Genomic DNA, 23,165 nt, shown 5'->3' with positions numbered 1-23,165 from the left:
GGTTTGACTTGCTCATATGCCATCGCGTGCGGAAGGATTTGCTATCGACGAGTACTGTCTCCAAATTTCTAATATGACATCAGCATTTAGTCGAATAGGATTTTTATTGCACAGTTCTGTTTTCTCATTGCGTCCGTCTCGTCGCAACCAACTTGGCTGCCTCGGCGAGAACAAAGCAGAGAAAGGCACTGCTGCTGTACCGTCGACCAATAACAGCTGGGTTGATGGATGCCCCCACCAAGGGTAGTACACTAAATTAATGATTTCGTGTGTGTTACTTCTGCGTGAAGTTAAACGATTTACAATGATATGGAAATGCTAATATCATCTTCCAAACTTGGACGTACATGTTCATGATAGCATTAGAGGCGAAAGTATAGAATTGATAGTTCCGTTAGGATACGGCAGGCATGAAGAATGTTTTTTATAGAAGTCGATTTGAAAGCGAGCGGAGGGCAATATTTGTGATGGCACATATCGCACGACCTTCCTTCTGCCTTCATACGGGAGCTTGGCAGAAGGAAGGTCGTGCGATATCATGTTAAATAAATGAAAACATTGTTAAATAAATTAACCAAAAGAATGAAGAGCTCTCAGGAAGTTTTTTGATAAGTATGTAGAAAATACCATCATCGTCCGGGACTTTCATATTTTTTAATTTTCTAGTAATAGATCTCACTTCATTCAAATTAGTTCCCAACGAAGGGTCAAAAGCATTCTCTTGATGGAGAATGTCTTCGAAGCTTCATGTAACCTGATCCTCAATAGGACTAGTGAGACCTAAACTCAAATTATGGGCACTCTCAAACTGCTGAGCAAGCCTTTTCGCCATTTGTTAATAAAATTTTATTTCCCTCTTTAAGCGCTGGAATTGGCTTTTGAGGTTTTTTAAGAATTTTCGTTAATTTCCAAAAGGGTTTCGAACTGGGATCCAACTTCGAGACATTATTCTCAAAGTTGGTATTTCTCAGAATAGCGAAACGTTTTTTAATTTCATTTTGCAAATCACGCCAAATAACTTTCAACGCGGGATCGCGAGTTCTTTGGTATTGAATTCGCCTCACATTTTTAAGACGGATCAGTAGCTGAAGATCGTCGTCAATAATAATGGAGTTGAATTTAATTTCACATTTAGGAATTGCAATGCCTCTGGCTTCGACAATTAAATTTGTCAAAGATACGAGAGCATTATCAATATCACTTTTGGTATCGAGAGGAATATCAACATCAAAATTCCTATCGATATACGTTTTATATAAATCCCAATCAGCCCTATGATAATTGAAAGTAGAGCTGATTGGATTATAAATAACTTCTTGTGAGATTTCAAATGTCACTGGAAGGTGATCAGAGTCAAAGTCAGCATGAGTTACCAATTGGCCACACAGCTGACTTGAATCCGTTAAAACTAAATCAATTGTAGAAGGATTTCGACTGGAAGAAAAACAAGTTGGGCCATTGGGATATTGAATAGTATAATATCCCGCAGAACAATCTTCAAATAAAATTTTACCATTGGAATTGCTTTGAGCATTATTCCATGAACGGTGTTTGGCATTGAAGTCACCAATTACGAAGAATTTTGATTTGTTGCGAGTCAGAATTTGAAGATCAGCTTTCAACAAATTCTTTTGCTGCCCATTGCATTGAAAAGGCAAATAGGCTGCAATGAAGAAAAAATGACCAAAATTTGTTTCAACAGAAACTCCCAAGGTTTCAAAAACTTTGGTTTCAAACGAAGAAAATAATTTATGTTTGATACGTCTATTAATGACAATGGCGACCCCACCACAGGCGCTGTCAAGACGATCATTTCTGTAGATAAAATAATTTGGATCTCGTTTAATGGAGAGTCCTGGTTTTAAATAGGTTTCAGTTATAATGGCAATATGCACATTATGAACTGTTAGGAAGTTGAATAATTCATCTTCCTTACCCTTTAGAGAGCGGGCATTCCAATTTAGAACTTTCACACAATTATTTAGATCCATTAAAACGGAGTCCGATAACAATTTTTGTGTGTACTTTATACCAACCTGAACAGCTTCTGGAATGGTATTTGCTTTGAACATTAGCTTCAATCATGTGATGCAATTGTTCAGTTAAAAATCAAAATCGGAAGCAGTCATGCTACCTGAATCAACAACATGACCATTATTTTCCGTTGGGACATGGGTATAAACCTCATTTTGAGAAGAGAAAATTTGTCTACCAGCAGCGATGTTTGCATACGTAGGTACATTCGAAAAATTGGAATTTACTGCAGTGCTTGCTACCCGTTGACGAGCGGCAAAATTTGTTTGTGAATTGTGGTGGGTATGAATTGCTCGACCGGTAACTGGTTTCGAAATTAAAGCGTTTGAAAAATTTCTACCCGTCGAATCTGGGATCCGATTGGAATTTCCCGTCATCAATTTTGCACGGAATTCAAAACTTTTTGCGTGAGGGCATTCCCAAAATTGGATTTATGATTGCCCCACAATTTGCACATTTAAATTTATTGGAATCTTCTCTCACAGGACATGCGTCCTTGGCGTGAGAGGTTCCACCACAAATCATGCATTTAGCATCCATGTGACAATGTTTGGTTCCATGACCCCACTTTTGGCACTTACGGCACTGGGTGGGGTTTTGGAAATTTCCCCAGGCCTGCGGAAATGTTCCCATATAACACGGACATGGGACATAATACAGGCCTTTTCAAACTTTTCATATTATTTAGTTCACTTTTGTTAAAATGAACTAAATAAAATTCTTGAGAAATGCCCTCTGGGAAGTACCAGAGTGGGATTTCTTTTCATCTTAATTACTTGGACTGGTGAAAATCCAAGTAATTGAGAAATTTCAATTTTAATCTCATCCAGTGATTTATCGGCACTGGGGAGACCTTTCAAGACGACTTTGAACAACCGCTCAGTTTTGTCGTCGTACGTGAAGAATTTATGCCGCTTCTCAGTTACATACTGAAGAAGACGTTTGCGATCGTCAAAGGATCCCGGCAAAACACGGCAGTCACTCTTCCTAGCAATCTGAAATGAAACCTTGATCCCCTGAAGGTTACTCAAGATTTCATTCCGAAAGCCAGAAAACTCGGCAACAGATACCACAATTGGTGGAATCCTTTGCTTTTTCGCATGAATCGAATCACCTGGGCTAGAGGTATATTCGATTTGCTCAATTTCATCATTAATCAAATCGAACTGATTACTCAGTTCGATTGGAGAAGAATTATTTCCGATATTAGAGTTAGAAGGAATATCTGAATTCTCCAGCTTCCTTCTATTTTTTCCGCGCTTTGGCAGGACGGTCTTGAAACCTTGTTTCTTTGAAGGAAGTGGAGAATTCAGAGACTCCCCCTTCCTCTTGTTTTTATTAATGCTCATTGCTGAGCGTGGAGACGTGACCTTCTAAGAGGTTTTTTCCCAGAACGGTGTCCCTGCAGGATTACCACCGCTTGTCGGAGTTTTACTTCCGCAAACGGGTCCAACGTGAAACGAAGGCACGGGTCCTTGTTGTTTTGATCGTCCCAGTGACCTCACAAAGATACTAATGCGCATACAGCATAATTGAAACCTATGTTAATATCATGGTCTGCTTAATTCGATATATAACAACCGTTTCTACCTCATACACAAGATGCCTTGGGTTCGATCTCAGGCCCATTTAATTCGCCTATTTCGTATATTTTTGTATACTTCTTATGTTACAGCAATCGCTAGAACAGGAAATGGATTTCCGTAGCGTTTCCACTTCAATCCTGTACCTTCAACTTGACTAGTCTAACAGTAACTGTTAGTATTGGAAATGCAGGAAAAACTTATTCCTTACATCCAATTAGAATTCCGTATGTTGCGTTCCTATCACATTCCAACAAAGCTTTTTTTAGCTGAAATAGCTTCTTTTTGGTCAAATAAGACCAATATCTCTTGAATTTCTAATGTGGTTATTATAATCAACGACTACTATTTAGGTATTATTATGATATAATTCATTATTCATTTGTTTGCGTAGTACATATATTTTTGGGCTATTATTATACCTTTGGCGAAGGTGGAAAACTCTATACATCATTTAATGGTTAAGAGCATTGACTAACTTCCTGGTCATTATCAGAAATAGTTCAGAAGAAAATCGTTGGTCTAGGACTAACTGTACAAAACGACCATTCACGGACGTTCCACCTGCGGCCGTTGCAGAGTAAGAACTGTGAATTAACATTAGGAACACCATCAAAAATGTCTTAGAAAAAATTGCGCTACTCTATGACGAACCAACCAAAATGACCAGCGCAATTCGTTTTCCAAATTTTTCGGAAGGCCGCCTGGTGGCCACGTGCAGTCATAGCTGATTAAGACTTTGAAATATCTTCAAGATCACCGTCAGAAAAGGTTTAGAAACAAATGCGCTGCTCTAGGAAAAACTTTCCAAAATCATCATTTCCACGGTCGTACCGGATTATCCCGAAGGCCATCTGGTGGTCACCTGCGGTCATAGCAGAGTAATGACTGAGAATTTCATCCAAAATCACCGTCAGAAATGGTTTAAAAAAATTGCGCTGCTCTAGGACGAACTTCACAAAATTACCATTTTTACGGATGTTCCGGATTTTCCATAAGGCCGGGGTGGCCACTGCGGTCGTAGCAGAGTAGGGGCTGTGTATTAACTCGAATATCGCCGTTAGAAACGGTTTACAAAAAAAATCGCTACTCTAGGGCAAACTTTCCAAAATGACAGTTTTTACGGACGTTCCGGATTATAAGGAAGGCCGTCCGATGGCCACCTACGGTTATAGCAGAATAAGAACTGTGCGATTTCTCTAAAATCACCATCAGCAATGGTTTAGAAAAAATTGCGCTGCTCCAGGACAAACTTCACAATATGACCATTTTTACGGACGTTCCTGGTTTTCCGGAAGGCCGCCTGGTGGCCACCTGGGATCATAGCAGTGTAAGAAATGTGTTTTAGCTTAAAAGTCCCCATCAGAAATGGTTTATTTCTCCCAAATTTAAGCCTGCACGGTGGGCCTGGCCGTTTTAATACTTGTTGCATATTTATGATATGCATGCTTCAAATATTAATGTAGACAAGAAAATGCTCGGGAATACAACCGACATTTCCAGGATGCTTTTCAATACTGGCTGTGCATGTGCTAAGACAAGACAAGACAAGACAAAAGTCCCCATCAGAAATGGTTTAGAAAAAATGCGCTGCTCTAGGACGAACTTCACAAATTGACCATTTTCACGGATGTTCCGGATTTTCCGGAAGGCCGCCTGGTTTCCACCTGCGGTCATAGCAGTGTGAGAAATGTGTTTTAGCTAGAACATCCCCATCAGAAATGGTTTAGAAAAAAATGCGCTGCTCTCGGACGAACCTTCCAGAATGACCATTTTTACGGACGTTCCGGATTATAAGGAGGCTCGTCTGGTGGCCACCTACGGTTAAAGCAGATTAAGAACTGTGGAATATCCTCAAAATCACCATCAGAAATGGTTTAGAAAAAATTGCGCTGCTCTCGGACGAACTTTCTCATATGGCCATTTTTACGAACGTTCCGGGTTTTCCTACGGTCATAGGTGAGTGAGAACTGCGAATTACCTCCAAGGTTATTATCAGAAATGATATAGAAAAAATCGCGTTACTTTAGGATTAATAGTTAATTAAATAAATAAGTAATTCATTACTGGTCACTTTTCCCAGTGCACCTGAGCCTTTAATTTAGCTATATTTACCCGAGCCTTCTATCGAATCACTTTTATTATCTTTTCAATTGATGAAGAAATAATTGTTTGAGGAATACATGGTGGTTTGGTGCAAATTGGTCAACTGACTAAAAAGTTATCCCATTTTTACACAATGTGTTGTACTTTTTACAACGGTGCGAGTCCCGGAAGGTTAAACAAGGTTCTTTTGGTATATAATGTTCTATTCTTGTCTCTTTTCGTTAAAACATTCTTGGTTTTCAAAAATTTGTGGATAGTAATAATGGTTCAGATTACAAGCTTTATAACGAGATATAATATAAAACGATAATATAATATGTGAACTTTGACACCAAGGAAGCAGTATCTTGATCATATGATAAAGCTCTATTTCTGGCGTTTATAAAAACTGAGAAACTGTAACACTTTGTGATAGAAAAAGAAGCTGGCAGCAAAACTCACAGCATCATCGAAAAATATGAAGCCAGGAGTTACGCGTGTTACTCTGTGGCTCATCTGGTCCGAATCTTGGCTAAATACCAGATTCGCGCAACGTTTGTTTATTTTTGATTCTAATTAGAAACTCTCATCACCTCATTACCATAAAGTCAACTGATTCGCCTTATCAGTGACTGACAATAAGCCACGAAAGGCCGCCTTCTCGACAGAAGGTTTCTTATTAAGTAAAAAAAGAAAGACCAAGCCATTTGCAAGTTAGTTGTTGAACAGTTTTGATAGAAAACCTTTTGTACAAGAAAAAGCGTTGTGCCAAATAGAAGAATCTGCCGTAGAGTATCTACGCCGTCACTCAACCGCCGACGAGGTTTCAGCCTCAGGATACGCCAGCCGGCAAAAGCCGGTAAGATTTTTTAGTGCTAAAACCCGTCACCAGCACCATGTTAAAAGATTATTTTGCCAGGTCTTACCGTCGGGGCGCAGCAGATTCGGGTTTGCCGGTCATCGTAAAGCCAAGTGAAGCGTGTGTTAGCCATCGGTCAAGTGAAGTGCCCGGTAATCGTCGGCAACGACATTTCCGCCAACAATCGGCCACCGCCGAGAGACGACCACGCCTGCCAGTCGTCGGCAACCGCCGAGAAACCGCCAAGCACGGGCACGCCCGCCAGTCGTCGGCAACCGCCGAAATACCGCTGAACACGTGCCACGCCCGCCAGTCGTCGGCAATCGCCGAGATACCGTTAACACGTTCCACGCTCGCCAGTCGTCGGCAACCGCCGAAATAGTGCTTAACACGTGTCTGCCCGCCAGTCGTTGGCAATCGCCGAGATACCATTAATCACGTGTAGTGCCAGCCAATCGTCGGCAATCGTCGATACACCGCCAAGTAGTGTTAGTGTCCGCCGGCCGTTGCCTATCGCCGAGACCTGCGAAACCGTGGCAGCGTAGCCAGTTACTGCTATCGTCTGCTTTCCGTCCACCATCGGCACCAGCCGATCCGTCTGCCAACTCAAGCAAGAAGCGCCGGTCCGCAAGCAATCGGCATCCGCCGAGTTCAAGCCGAGCACAACCACGTCGGCGTTGGTCAGACCCGTGAAACGGTCCGCAGTTTCCGTCGCCAGGGGCGCAGTCCGTCAGCCCAGTACCACCGCACCGGGGGAGTACTCCGGCATCGACGATCCAGCGAGCTACAGCGAACGCATCAGCCAGCCAGCAGTAAGGTGACCTAGGTCGCCATCAAGGTTAGAGATCTCGTATTATATCATTCACTAGTACTAGTAGAGAAGTGTGCGCACACGAGTAGTTCCTAAAATAGCAAAAAGTAGAAAGTTGTTAGTACCATGCTCGAGATTAAATCCCACTGTAAAGCAATTTGCCTGGTTTAGTCTTTCTGATTCTCATTCAAGTTCCTAGTAGAGTCCTTGGTAGAGTTCTTGAGAGTGAATCGCGTTCGTCAGACCTGCCCTGAGCGAGCTAACCGGGAGGCTTCAACAGATATTTTCGCATCACACTTCACAGTGTGTTGGCGCTTAAGCGAATTTGTTATTTATTTACCATTCAGTTTAGGGTTCTGGTCGAAGCCGATTCGCAACGGAAGAAAAGCAGGTAAGCCGTACAGTCTGGTTGAGTACGCTTTGGTCTGGTGTGGGTGATTACCTGCCTTCCTCTGTTGCAATACCGTAACAAGTTTGACCCCGGATATTTCAGTTTGGCCGTTATTGTTCCGCTCTAGCTGAAGGATTGCAGTTGGTGAAGGTTTCAGTATCTTTTATCGTATCGTACCGTTCCGTTATTGAGAACTGGGCTATCCGATGCCAAAGTACCGTTACAAAACTTCTGATTGATTATTTGTTCAAATAAAATTGAAAATATCGAAAATTGGGACATTTTCAAGACATAAACGGAAGAATCTTTTAAATTTCGCCAGAAGAATTTGATCAACTTCCCCAGAAAATACTTCAAGTTTTTTCCAGAATACTCATTTGGAAATTATTCCCAGATTTTCCACTAGAGCTACTTTGAAGTTTCGAGAATTCTGTAGAATTACCAAGTGTGCTCGTTTATCTTTGGATTTCCCAATAAAAAAAGGTTTAAAATGTTGTCGTGTCCGGCGGGGACGGCTGAACGAATCAGCCATCTCCAGCTGCTGCTCGATTCGCAGCAGCTCGGTAGCCAACTCGATCCTGCAAAATACATCACAAAACTGAAGCATAATATCGTTCTTCTGTCACTCTTGCATCTGGTACTCATAGCTAATGTATATGCCCTCTTATTCAATCAACATATCTTGTCACACCCGTCTCAATCCCTACATCTTCCTCCTACTCTACTCTTTTACAATTTTACTACTATTGTTCTGCTCTTTTTTCAACACGACGCTTTAAAGTTTTGGTTGAACGGAGAACTGTGATACTCGTGGGATTCACAACCAATTAAAATAAAGTATAATAAATCATCTCAGCAAGTTGTTTTATTTCTGTCTGCCATCAAAATCAGAAAAAAAATCATCAACACTTTTCTACGCAACTCTTTGCTAACGTATTCTCGTTCTTTGTTTACATTTTCTAACACTGAACTCCAACAAACCACTGATCTCGGAATGCAGTCATGGATAGAGTTTTCCAGGCTGTAAAACATCAATCTTGCATCAAAATCAGAAATAAAATCATCAACAATACTCTGCATAGCTCTTCGCTTCCTTGTTCTCATTCTTTGTTTACATTTTTTTTAACGCTGAACACCAATCAACCACTGATATCGAAATGCAGTCATGGATAGAGTTATCCAGGCTCTAGAACATCAATCTTGCATCAAAATCGGAAAAGAATCATCAACATTTTTTTTTACGCAACTCTTTACTTTCTAATTCCCGTTCTTTGTTTACATTTTCTCACGCTGAACACCAATCAACCACTGATATCGGAATGCAGTCATGGATAGGGTTTTCCAGGCTATAAAACATCAATCTTGCATCAAAATCAGAAAAGAATCACCAACAATACACAACTCCTTTGCTTCCTTGTTCTCATTCTTTGTTTACATTTTCTAACGCTGAACACCAATCACCCACTGATCTCGGAATGCAGTCATGGATAGAGTTTTCCAGGCTCTAGAATATCAATCTTGCATCAAAATCAGAAAAGAATCATTAACCTTTTTTTTCTACGCAACTTTTTGCTTTCTTATTCCCCCTTCTTTGTTTACATTTTCTAACGCTGAACACCAATCAACCACTGATCTCGGAATGCAGTCATGGATAGAGTTTTCCAGGCTCTAGAACATCAATTTTGCATCAAAATCAGAAAAGAATCATCAACCTTCTTTTTTCTACGCAACTTTTTGCTTTCTTATTCACGTTCTTTGTTTACATTTTCTAACGCTGAACACCAATCAACCACTGATCTCGTCATGGATAGAGTTTTCCAGGCTCTAGAACATCAATCTTGCATCAAAATCAGAAAAGAATCATCAACTTTTTTTTACGCGGCTCTTTGCTTTCGTATTCCCGTTATTTGTTTACATTTTCTAACGCTGAGCACCAATCAACCACTGATCTCGGAATGCAGTCATGGATAGAGTTTTCCAGGCTCTAGAACATCAATCTTGAATCAAAATCAGAAAAGAATCATCAACCTTTTTTTTTACGCAACTATTTGCTTTCTTATTCCCGTTCTTTGTTTACATTTTCTAACGCTGAACACCAATCAACCACTGATCTCGGAATGCAGTCATGGATAGAGTTTTCCAGGCTTTCTTGCATCAAAATCAGAAAAGAATCAACAACATTTTTTTTTTTTTTTTTACGCAACTCTTTGCTTTCTTATTCCCGTTATTTGTTTACATTTTCTAACGCTGAACACCAATCAACCACTGATCTCGGAATGCAGTCATGGATAGAGTTTTCCGGGCTCTAGAACATCAATCTTGCATCAAAATCAGAAAAGAATCATCTACATTTTTTTTTACGCAACTCTTTGCTTTCTTATTCCCGTTCTTTGTTTACATTTTCTAACGCTGAACACCAATCAACCACTGATCTCGGAATGCAGTCATGGATAGAGTTTTCCAGGCTCTAGAACATCAATCTTGCATCAAAATCAGAAAAGAATCATCAACCTTTTTTTTTACGCAACTTTTTGCTTTCTTATTCCCGTTCTTTGTTTACATTTTCTAACGCTGAACACCAATCAACCACTGATCTCGTCATGGATAGAGTTTTCCAGGCTCTAGAACATCAATCTTGCATCAAAATCAGAAAATAATCATCAACATTTTTTTTTTACGCAACTCTTTGCTTTCTTATTCCCGTTATTTGTTTACATTTTCTAACGCTGAACACCAATCAACCACTGATCTCGGAATGCAGTCATGGATAGAGTTTTCCAGGCTCTAGAACATCAATCTTGCATCAAAATCAGAAAAGAATCATCAACATTTTTTTTTACGCAACTCTTTGCTTTCTTATTCCGTTATTTGTTTACATTTTCTAACGCTGAACACCAATCAACCACTGATCTCGGAATGCAGTCACGGATAGAGTTTTCCAGGCTCTAGAACATCAATCTTGCATCAAAATCAGAAAAGAATCATCAACCTTTTTTTTCTACGCAACTTTTTGCTTTCTTATTCCCGTTCTTTGTTTACATTTTCTAACGCTGAACCCCAATCAACCATTGATCTCGGAATGCAGTCATGGATAGAGTTTTCCGGGCTCTAGAACATCAATCTTGCATCAAAATCAGAAAAGAATCATCAACATTTTTTTTTACGCAACTCTTTGCTTTCTTATTCCCGTTCTTTGTTTACATTTTCTAACGCTGAACACAAATCAACCACTGATCTCGTCATGGATAGAGTTTTCCAGGCTCTAGAACATCACTCTTGCATCAAAATCAGAAAAGAATCATCAACCTTTTTTTTCTACGCAACTTTTTGCTTTCTTATTCCCGTTCTCTGTTTACATTTTCTAACGCTGAACACCAATCAACCACTGATCTCGGAATGCAGTCATGGATAGAGTTTTCCGGGCTCTAGAACATCAATCTTGCATCAAAATCAGAAAAGAATCATCAACATTTTTTTTTTTACGCAACTCTTGCTTTCTTATTCCCGTTCTTTGTTTACATTTTCTAACGCTGAACACCAATCAACCCCTGATCTCGGAATGCAGTCATGGATAGAGTTTTCCAGGCTCTAGAACATCAATCTTGCATTAAAACCAGAAAAGAATCATCAACATTTTTTTTTACGCAACTCTATGCTTTCTTATTCCCGTTCTTTGTTTACATTTTCCAACGCTGAACACCAATCAACCACTGCTCACGGAATGCAGTCATGGATAGAGTTTTCCAGGCTGTAAAACATCAATCTTGCATCAAAATCAGAAAAGAATCACCAACAATACACAACTCCTTTGCTTCCTTGTTCTCATTCTTTGTTTACATTTTCTAACGTTGAACACCAATCAACTACTGATCTCGGAAAGCAGTCATAGATAGAGTTTTCCAGGCTCTAGAACATCAATTTTGCATCAAAATCAGAAAAGAATCACCAACAATGCACAACACCTTTGCTTCCTTGTTCTCATTCTTTGTTTACATTTTCTAACGCTGAACACCAATCAACCACTGATCTCGGAATGCAGTCATGGATAGAGTTTTCCAGGCTCTAGAACATCAATTTTGCATCAAAATCAGAAAATAATCATCAACAATTTTCTACGCAACTCTTTGCTTACGTATTCTCGTTCTTTGTGTACATTTTCTAACACTGAGCTCAAACCAACCACTGATCTCGGAATCATCTTGCTAGCTGTTTTTTTTCAACCTTGCTTAAAAAAAACGTTGACACTTTTCTACGCAACTCTTTGCTTACTTGTTCTCACTCAATGTCTACACCCTCGGCCTATTTTGCACTACGCCCTCACCCTATATTTTCACAGATACCCTCTCAGGAGAATGATTGTTTACCTTATCAGTGATTCACATGCCGAAGGATGATTGTTCCATAGATACCCTCTCAAGGGAATGATTGATAACCCTATCAGGGGTTCCTCCTCAAAAGAATTATTATTTTGGAAACCCTCTCAGGGGAATGATTGTTTACCCTATCAGGGATTCCCTCCCAGAAGAATTATTGTCACGGATACCCTCTCAGGGGAATGATTGTTTACCCTATCAGGGATTCCCTCTCAGAGGAATTATTGTATCGGATACCCTCTCAGGGGAATGATTGTTTACCCTATCAGGGATTCCCTCTCAGAGGAATTATTGTCTCGGATACCCTCTCAGGGGAATGATTGTTTACCCTATCAGGGATTCCCTCTCAGAGGAATAACTGTCTTAGATACCCTCTCAGGGGAATGATTGATAACCCTATCAGGGATTCACGCTCAGGAGAATGATTGTTCCATAAATACCCTCTCAGGGGAATGATTGATAACCCTATCAGGGATTCCTCCTCAAAGGAATTATTATTTCGGATACCCTCTCAGGGGAATGATTGTTTACCTTATCAGGGATTCACTCTTAGGAAAATGATTGTTTCACAGATACCTTCCCAGAGAAATGATTGTTTCAAATATGTACTCAAATATGTGATTGTTTACCCTATCAGGGACTCACTCTGTATTTATAACATTATAAGTCAATTCATACACTTCCCGCATGAAATGATAACAAATATCAATTGTTCCAATTATTGTTTTTTTTTTAATCGCCTTTACTTGTACACTAATCCACAAATATCTGACATACTGTTTTCGGGTTCTGCATTAAAACCATGTATTTTTGGATTTCTTTAAATAAGTGTAATCTCACCTTTTTCCTGCGTGTCGTAAATTTACTTCTTTTTTATTATTCTTTTTTTGTAGCGGCACGAATTGGATTCCTAGAAACTTTTTTTTTCAGTGTCATGAATTTCAAAACCGTCAAACGTCACAACCGAAAAGTTTATTTTTCCGTGCAATTTGATTTGTTTTTTTTTAACACAACACACGCGATTTCATTTTCGCTGGCACCGGTTCAAATACGCAAACCAATTGCGATTTTGGGAGCGTCACTATGGTTACCGCGTACCGACTTGGCCAATGTCGTGTCCGGCGGGGACGGCTGAACGAATCAGCCATCTCCAGCTGCTGCTCGATTCGCAGCAGCTCGGTAGCCAACTCGATCCTGCAAAATACATCACAAAACTGAAGCATAATATCGTTCTTCTGTCACTCTTGCATCTGGTACTCATAGCTAATGTATATGCCCTCTTATTCAATCAACATATCTTGTCACACCCGTCTCAATCCCTACAAATGTCAGTGGAAAATTCTTCGGGTTTTACATGAGATCCCATCATAATATTCACGGGAAGTTGTTCCAAATTTCTGCAGGAAAATATTCGGAATATCCGCAGAAAGTTCCTATTAAATTTCTCTTGAGTTTCTGTTGCTTCCGTTTTCTTAAAAATTCTTCAAAATTGCTTTGGTTTGCAAATCTTTGATTTGCAATGAAAAATGTTTAAGGATTTTCTTTGGATTTCTACAGGAAATTGACCTCTCGCCACAGATAACAGACATCCAGGCTAGAACAAATTTCGCTCAAAAAGCTGTGTAAATCAAAGTACGTTAGAATACTGACTGTGGCAATACGCCGTTTGGTGGCGCTAGGTGCACTATGGAACCAATAAGGTTAAAAAACAAATTCAGCCAAACACATATTCGTACCTTCAAGCAATTTGATTGTATTAAGGTTCCCCCAAACACACGCGACGCGACAGTCGCGACGCGATTCTATCGCTTGGCGACTGCGATTCTGTCGTCGCTGGTATGGAAGGATAAATGGAACATTGCCTGCAGCGACCCAGCGATAGAATCGCGGCGACTAGTTGTCGCCGTCGTGGCGATGAAATCGCTTAGGTCTGGGGGAGCCTTTACCAAGTAGAGTTTCTGCTATAGCCACTTCCCATATTGTTGAATAAATATATGCTTATAATAGTATGTTCCGATTGAAATTAGTTAAAATTACTGTCGAAGAGGCAATTATTCACTGCCGGAAACGCTAGTTAGATTTTTATACATAACCCGAAATGAAATACTAAAAGGGACATGAATGATAGAAAAATCATAAATATACTTGAGCACAAATTATGGCCTTTTCATCATTTTAGTGCTTCGCTGCTGGCTGTGACGATGATTCATAAGATTCAAAAGAATTGAAAATACAGGCAGAGGTGGTAGCTGCTGTTCACCAACGAAACATCTCAGGGAACATCCATAAATTACATAACGCTTAGAGGAGTGACGGGGTTGCCTGAGGTATGAAATTCACTAAAAATTCTAAATAAATTATACAAAAAGTGTAACTGGGTAGAGGAGGGATCATACATGATCGTTCTGGCGTTACGTAATTAATGGATCTTCCCTCATCACAAAACAAACCATGTGCTCCTGGAAAGAGAAATCGCGTGCGTTAGTGTGAGAAAGAAACATCATATATGGAATTGAAACCAGAGTGAGGAGGAGGATCTGTTGTTTATATCCATGGTGGGTGGTGGCGCCTAAAATTTTGACAGCTTCTTGATGAGAGAAACTATGCGATGCCAGCGCCTCCACGAGATTGCCACTTGTGTTGCATTTTAAAACGTCCGTTAAATTCCTTACACACGATTGAGAACGGACTTGTATGTCTGTTCTCTGTGCTCTCGCATCAAAAATTGTATCTCGTTTTATTGTCTCAGTTTTTGAAAATCGAAAACAAAAATTGAAAAGGGCTGCACGTGTGAACCGATCTGTTTGTTCAAAATCGGGCAAATGTTAGACTTTTCTTGAAAAACAGCACTTTTTCGATTTTGTTTGCCCTAACAGGTCATTTGACTGAAAACGCCGCTCGACCGAAAAAGTCGTTTGACCGAATAGATCATTTGACCATGAATACAATTTGATAATAATGGTCATTTGGCAGAAAGAGCCATTTGGCTCAAAAATGTCCTTTCTGCAAAACAACCATTTCGACCAAATGGCATTTTCAGCGAAAAGTGTCTGAATCGATCATTTTGCTGAGAAATTGTTTAGTCGATAGGTAATTTTATAGGTCATAGGCCAAAAGGGTTGTTTTGCGGAAAGGGCATTTTCGAGCCAAATGACTATTCCTACCAAACGGCATTTTCGGCCAAGAGAACTGTTCGGTCTAACGATTTTTCGGTCAAATTACCAGTTCGGTCGAATGTCCCTTTCGGCTATATTTCGCTTCCGGCCAAACTACATTTGCGGACAAACCATTTTTGACCTGATAACAGTTTCGGATATACGTCCAGTTCGGCTTAATGGGATAGATGACTTTTGCCTTCAATCGACTTACAAAGCAGAGAGTTTACGAAATTTCGTTCAATGATCTTTTGACAATAAGGCCTTTTCGCCGTAAATGTCATTTGGCCAAATGGGTGGACATTTTTGATCAAATTATCCGTTCAGTAATTTACATTTGGCCGTATGATCCGTTTTGTCAAATGACCATTTCGACGAAACGGCATTTCGTGCTGTAACCTATTCGGCCAAACGACTTGTTAGAGAAAACGGCTTTTTCGGCCAAATTACCAGTTCGGACGTATTTTGTTTTCAGCCAAAGGAATTTCCTCAGAATTTCTTATAGACAATACACTAGTCGTTAACTGCAACATGTTTACTTTTCAGTTAGGAGCTGTCCATGTACCACGTGGTCAAGTTTTGGTCAGTTTTAGATTTCCCCTCCCCCAGCGTGGACAATTGCTCATATAAATTTTCAAAAATTTGTATGAACTCACCATACCTCCCTAAACTGTCTACGTGGCATATGTACAGTCCCGTTAATAGCTAATGCCGTTCGTTAACTACAACCTATTCTAGACATCAAACGGCTGTCAGTCGACGTCAGATGCAATAGAAGTGCACCTGATTGTGCTATCATCGACTTTGACATCGTTTTGATATTCAGCGGTCCGATAACTGCAAAATTGTTTCAATTTTCGAAATGTAGTTAAAAAGCATTGCAGTTAAATGACTTGCAGTTATCGAACATCTACTTTACAAAGATTTTCTTTTATAAATTAAAAAAAACTTCAAAGTAGTTCCCGTGGAAAATCGGAAATAATTTCCTAACGCAAATTTTGGAAAAACTTAAAGATTTTCTTGAAAAAGTTCATCAGATTTTTCACGCAAAATCCGAAAGATTTTTCTGTGAATGTCTTGAAAATATTTCGAGAAAAGCAAAAAAATGCCGTATAAGATGCTGAAGTGGAGGCCCTCTGTATCGTCTATCGTAATCAATAGCATTTGAAAACTAATTTTTCAAAATCTGCTTTTGCTTCTTTATTTTTATGAGATGACGAACTTTTCTTACAATACCTCGAATTATTGTTTGATACTTTGTTACTGAAATGGCCGCTCTACTATTTTATTCCATAATTTCTTGATCTCTACACCACTCTACACCATACCTTCTCCTTAATATTGGCCAAAATGTCCCGATGAGGGGAATATGATTTAATCCACGCTGTTGCTTAGGTTCCAATAAAGTGTCTCTCGATTGTAGTAGTGGCGACTAGCCAAATTCAGCTAAACTTTACAGGACATTTGTGTGCTATGACGAATGACAGATGTCTGTTTCCCAGGCACTCTTCCTCGAAGAATTTGAATTTATTGTCCACAGCTAGAAATCACCAGTACACTAAGGTTTTTTTTTACGTCGCTCCAAGTACCGCGTAAAAAAAACCGCGTTATTAAAAAAAAAACGACGTAAAAAACCGTGCTATTTTAAAAAAACGACGTAAAAAAACCTATTGGGGGACTTAGAAAATTTTATATGTTGGTGCCTACTGGGGACTTAGAACATTTATTTATTCCGGTGCCTACTGGGGACTTGGAAAATTTTAAATTGGGACTTATAATGGACGGGGCTTCTTCCTATGTGTTCGCGAGGTGTTGTTTGTAGGTCATAGTACGCGTGATATGGTACATGGTTTTTGTGATATGAAACCAAGAATGTGTTCCGATCTATGCTCAAGCTCATCAAAGAATCTCCTGAAATAAGGCCTTGAGATCTATGAAATAAGGCCTTGAGATCTATAAAGACCTTTCCTCTTGTTTCAAATATAGACTTGCTCTGTGTGACTCATAGAATAGATTGTGTTCAAAGCCTAAGTTATTGGTCATCCAAAAATCCTGAAGTAAGGCCTTTAGATCTACACGCGTAACCAAAGATCTGTCCGCCTGTTTCAAATATGGCCTTGCTTCGGGATTTTTTTGGATGACCAATAACTTAGGCTTTGAACACAATCTATTCTATAAACCACACAGAGCATGCAGGAGATTCTTGGAACAGTTTGAGCATAGATCGGAAGACATTCCTGGTTTCATATCACAAAAACCATGTACCATATCACGATCCATACTAGCGTACTATGACCTACAAACAACCCCTAGCAAACAAATAGGAAGAAGCCCCGTCCATTATAAGTCCCAATTTAAAATTTTCTAAGTCCCCAGTAGGCACCGGCATAAAAAAATCTTCTAAGTCCCCAGTAGGCACCAACATATAAAATTTTCTAAGTCCCCCAATAGGTTTTTTTTACGTCGTTTTTCAAAATAGCGCGGTTTTTTTTTACGTCGTTTTTTTTAAATAACGCAAGTCAGTAAAAATGATATTTTTGTGTTTGAGACACAAATTTTCAAAACACGTTCATGGCTGAGCAATGTCTGTTGCTAAAAAGGTAACATATCAGAACGAATGATCTATCAGCCCAAAACATCAGGCCCATATATCTACTGTCAAAGGTTGAGTCAAGTACCCTGCTGTGTTTTGTTAGTGCGTTTGTATCATATTATTCCGTACGCCAAACAAGACCGAAAATGTCTAGGAAGCATTTTCCATTCATTTTTTTTAATTTCAAATTAAACAATGTTCCTTTCGACTTTTGCGTCGGAAGAGAAACTGACGCGTTCAGGATGATTAGCTTCATCGTCTTCATAAAGGAAATCAAATATCGATTCCTCATTTTAGGACCCAATTCAGAAACTAGTGCATTGAAAGTCAATATCTAAATTTTGTATCTAAGTTGAATTAACAACAATAACAAAAAAACGAAATTTGCTCTGAAAGGAATTTCAAAATAATTCCCTGTAGATTAGAGTAGAGTAGCCCTCTCCCTCCCCTCAAGTAACACTTTTTGAATAGTAGATTCAAATAATGCGAGTGCCACGTAGGGCTCTAACTGACCTTCTGCCACTATAACATTATTTAATTTGTGAGTATTGCGGTCATACGTACACCCAACCAACGACTGTTAGATTTTCTAACAATTCTGCATAAGAACCTACCGGTGTCAGGCCGTTTGGCCGAAGGTCATTAGGCCGAACGGTCATTAGGCCGAATGGCCATTAGGCCGAATTAGCAAAAAGAAGCAAAACTTGAAAAATGAGAAGTTATTTCTTCGCATTGCCCCTTCTTCCTTCTTCTATCTGTCTTCTTTTTCCTTCTTCTCTCTTTTTTTCTTTTTTGCTCTTCCTTCTTACTCCTTACTATTTCCTTCTTCTATGCTACCGTCAGGTCGCCATTCACCGTGGGTGCACCATTCACCGTGGGGTTCAAAGTAATTTTCATTATGTTTACGAAAATATTGAAAAATACTTTATTTCAACATTAGCATCATTGAAGAAGTTCAAAAGAATCCTCTCCGAGTAATTACTAAGAAATATAACTGTTCAAACAGCTGTTTTAACGTTAGAGTTTGTTAACATCCTGCGTCTGTCTGCTTCCATCTTTGTTTTCAGCCATCAAGTATAATCTACGCTCACTCAATATCAGTGAAAAAAGTAAATGTTTTTTTTTTCTTTTTATTCATTTCTTTATTTGGTAGGCACTCTGTGTTTCTTAACCGCTACTGTGCCGTGATCTACTGTGGTATTCTGTGGTATTCAGAACCCACACAGAATCTATTTTTAGACATTCGTTGTTGTTATCATTGCCGGGTCTATCTCATCGTGAGTCCATTGTGTCCTTTTGTCCGTATCGTGTATCCAATTGCTCGTTGCATTGTTCGGTTGCCGTTTTATCCGGGTACGTTGGAGGAATGCCTCCGAGAAGAACAATTTGTCAGTCGTCATCGGGCAGCCGTGTCGGTAAGACGCGCACCCCAAAACGCCACCGTTTGGGCTGCACCTCAGGCGACTGACAAGGGCTTGGTGGAGGGGCTGGGAATCGAACCCATGACCGTCCGCTTATAAGGCGAACGTGTAGCCAACTACGCTACGGGACCCCCCTATAAGTAAATGTTTTATTGTTCTTTATCTCCTAATGTCCATGCTATTGAAGTGTCCGGTTTGTATTTTGATTTTACGTATAAAATTAAGCCATAAATGTCGGTAACACTTATTTCTCCACCAAATGAAAATGCACGGCGAATGGATCCCCCAGAAAATAACTGTGTCCATTCACCGGCCATCGAAATCGTGAGTACTATGAATGATACCGCCATAATTTTGTACAGGTTGAGCAGAAGCAATGGTTTTCCGGGGATGACTTGTTGGTCATAAGAGTTACGTTACGCTAATGAGCATTGATTTCTGCATCTGCAATATAATTGTTTTGATAGATTATGTCCTTTCTGTGTTACACTAAAACACATAAACTTCACATGTTTATGCTTAACTAAATGAAAAACACGAATAACATTTTGAAATCAATGTTTAAATTCATATATTATCAAAGTTCTTATGCACGGTGAATGGGTACCTACCCACACGGTGAATGGTGCCCTAACACGGAGAAAGGATACCCTAATATATCACTGAAAAATTATCTACATCCATCTATCTTGCCAAAAACAGATAGTTTCTAGTTTTCATTCGAATTAAAACAATTATTTAAGGTTCGTGACGGTGTTCAAGAGTATAATTTTCAATTTAAATTATTTGGAGAGCTCTACGATTTGCTAAATTGCCTAAAATGCACGGTGAATGGCGACTTGACGGTATTTATTTCTTCTCCCTTCTTTCTTCTTCTTTCTGCATTCCGCTTCCTTCATTCTTCCTTCATTCTTCTTCTCTCTTGGTTCTTGGTACTTCCTTCTTTTTTCTTCTTTCCCCCTCCCTTCTTCTTTCTACTTTCTTCTTTTTGTTTCCTTCTTCTTCTTTCTTTCTCCCTTCTTCTTTCTTCCTTCTTCTTTCTTTCTTCTCTCTTTTTTTTATTATTCTTCTTTTTTTTCTTTTTCCTTCTTCCTTCTCAATTATTCCTTCTTTCTTCTTCATTTTTCCTTCTTCGCTTTTTTCTCCCTTCTAACTTCTTCCTTTTTCCTTATTCTTCATTCCTTCTTCCTTCATTCTTCTTCCTTCTTCTTTCTTCCTTCCACCTTCTTCCTTAATCCTTCTTTATTCTTGCTTATTCCTTCTTTTTGCTTCCTTCTACTTTCTTCCTTCTTCCTTCTTCCTTCTACCATCTTCCATTTTCCTTCTTCCTTCTTTCTTCTTCCTTCCATCTTCTTTTTTCTTTCTTCCATCTTCCTTCTTCCTTTTTCCTTCTTCCTTCTTTCTTATTCCTACTTCCTTCTTCCTTCTTCCTTCTTCCTTCTTCCTTCTTCCTTCTTCCTTCTTCCTTCTTCCTTCTTCGTTCTTCCTTCTTCCTTCTTCCTTCTTCCTTCCTCCTTCTTCCTTCTTCCTTCTTCTTCCTCCTTATTGTTTCTTCTTTCTCCTTCTTTCTTCTTCCTTCTTTAGTTTTCTTCTTTCATCTTCCTTCTTCCTTTTTCCTTCTTCCTTCTTCCTTTTTTTCTTTTTTCCCTTTTGTTGTTCCTCCTTCGAACTTCTTCCTTCTTCTTTTTTCCTTCTTCCTTTTTCCTTCGTCCTTCGTCCTTCTTCTTTCTTCCTTCTTCCTTCTCCCTTCTTCCTTCTTCCTTCTTCCTTTTTCCTTTTTCCTTTTTCCTTCTTCCTTCTTCCTTCCTCCTTCTCCCTTCTTCCTTCTTCCGTCTTCTTTATTTCATCTTCCTACTTCCTTCTTCTTTTTCCTTCCTCCTTCGTTTTTCTTTTTCCTTCTTCCTTCCTTTTTCTTCTTCCTTCTTCCTTCCTCCTTCTTCCTTCTTCCTTCTCCCTTTTTGATTCTTCCTTCTTTCTTCTTCCTTCTTCCTTGTTCTTTCTTTTTTCTTCCCTCTTCTTTCTTCTTTTTTCCGTTTTTTCCTTCTTTCTCCCGTCTTCCTTCTTTCTTATTCTTTATTTCTTTCTTTCTTCTTCCTTCTTCCTCAATTCGGCCTAATTCGGCCTAATGACCTTCGGCCTAATGACGTTCGGCCTAATGACCCAGCATCGAACCTACCAAAACCTGTATAAGAGCTGGGCATATGCGAAATTGTTAGATTCTTACTGAAAAAATATAAGGTCATAAATAACTATTGTAAGAAAAGGTTGGAAAATTGTAAGATCTCATACAATATTTGTATAAGAATCTAGCATTTTCACGGCTTTGGGACAGAATGTCGAAAGACAAAAGGTCGAAGGACAAAAGGTCGACGGACAAAAGGTCGAATAGACAAAAGGTCGATGGGACAAAAGGTCGAAGGGACAAAAGGTCGAAAGGACAAAAGGTCGACGGGACAAAAGGTCGAGGGGACAAAACGTCGATGGGACAAAAGGTCGAAGGGACAAAAAGTCGAATGGACAAAAGGTCAAATGGACAAAATTTTAAAATCTATATTTCTGTATACATGAAAAATACTAAATATACGACAAGTTTGAATACATGTTTCTGAAAAAAAAATCTTATTACATTTCCCAGAGATTTCTCCTTCTTTATTTCATGGGCAGTTCTTTACCCAATTTACAGTGGATATTCAGCAGCCCGGGTGAGCATTGTATGATTTTTATTAGTTCTCGGGACGAGAACTGAAAAATTAATACTTGTTGGATCGCGCTCTTGTAACACGTGTCGCTTCGTGTGCATGTTTGAGTGAAATACGTTGGTTTTGGTATCTTTGATTCAGTGTCGTATAATTAATTTTTTCGCCAACGCGACTTCCTATACATTCCTATACATTACATTCCGATGTCGATCATGGAGAATCAGAAGATTGTCAGTCTCTTGTATAAATGTGTGTCAAATTCATTTTCCACTCAGCATCATGTATTAGATGGGGATGTTATTGGTTTCAATTCAACGTGACGTTGTTATTGGTTTTAAATAACAAATAAACACTGAAGCCTGTACACAAAGACTGGCCTTAAGCGGTACATAACAGTTTACATTATGCACATTATTCGGTGATTCAACCGTACGAATCAATTTAACACGAATTATCATTACACTCAAACATGCCTGATGTTGTATTTTGTACAACATTAACGAAAAAATCTTTATAATGGTACACAGCATGAACGATCCTGCATTAGTGTTCCAGTATATAATCATGATTGTGCAAATGCAAGCACTCGGAGTATTCGAGAGACGGGTGCTTAGGACCACCTTTGGCGGTGTACAAAAGACGGTGTGTGGCGGCGAAGAATGAACCACGAGCTTGCCCAGCTCTACGGCAAACCCAGTATTCACCCAGTTAAAGCTCAAGCCGAAAGGGTACGATGGGCAGGGCATGTCGCAAGAATTTCGGACAACAACCCTGCAAAGATGGTGTTCGCTTCCGATCCGGCAGGTACGAGACGGCGTGGAGCACAGCGAGCGAGGTGGGCAGACCAAGTGTAAAACGACTTGGCGAGCGTGGGGCGCATTCGAGGATGGAGAGATGCGGCCTCGAACCGTGAGTTAACGTCGTTGCCGACCGGACTTTGTGGAATTCCATCGACGTTCCCATCGGTGTCAGCATTTTGGAGTTGGCAACATCGAGGCGCATCAGCAGAACCAGGCGAACGATATCGAGGGCGATCATCGAACCTGTACCTACCGAGGCAGTGCAGACTCAGCATACTTGTAATGTAGTTAAGTTGAGGATAATAAATCAGTTGGTTGTGAACAGTGAAGGTAGTTAGAAGTTTAATTTTTTTTTTTAAAG

General features: G+C 39.6%; 2 protein-coding genes across 3 annotated transcripts in view; both read left to right on the top strand.

The window, feature by feature from the left end:
* The window catches only part of LOC134211310 (integrin alpha-PS5-like), a 43,667-nt gene that overhangs the window by 19,404 nt on the left and 1,098 nt on the right, over positions 1–23,165 (top strand). The gene's annotated exons all lie outside the window — the stretch shown is intronic.
* On the top strand, positions 4,728–7,458 carry LOC134215474 (uncharacterized). Its single transcript, XM_062694660.1, has 3 exons — positions 4,728–4,805; positions 6,494–6,561; positions 6,622–7,458. The coding sequence occupies exons 1-3, from the start codon at positions 4,728–4,730 to the stop codon at positions 6,941–6,943; spliced, it is 468 nt and encodes a 155-aa protein (XP_062550644.1). The 3' UTR covers positions 6,944–7,458.

The sequence above is a fragment of the Armigeres subalbatus genome, chromosome 2 (genome assembly GCF_024139115.2).
Source record: "Armigeres subalbatus isolate Guangzhou_Male chromosome 2, GZ_Asu_2, whole genome shotgun sequence".
Classification (NCBI taxonomy): domain Eukaryota; kingdom Metazoa; phylum Arthropoda; class Insecta; order Diptera; family Culicidae; genus Armigeres; species Armigeres subalbatus.
The sequence above is the reverse complement of the archived record's forward strand: the minus strand, read 5'-3'. Positions and strand labels throughout refer to the sequence as shown.

Bases quoted from the DNA above. Each gene is read 5' to 3' on its own strand.
- LOC134215474 (XM_062694660.1), top strand. From the start codon at position 4,728: ATGACAGTTTTTACGGACGTTCCGGATTATAAGGAAGGCCGTCCGATG. The intron at 4,806-6,493 runs GTGCGATTTCTC...AATCTGCCGTAG, and splicing joins GTTATAGCAGAATAAGAACT to AGTATCTACGCCGTCACTCA. The intron at 6,562-6,621 runs GTAAGATTTTTT...TTATTTTGCCAG, and splicing joins ACGCCAGCCGGCAAAAGCCG to GTCTTACCGTCGGGGCGCAG.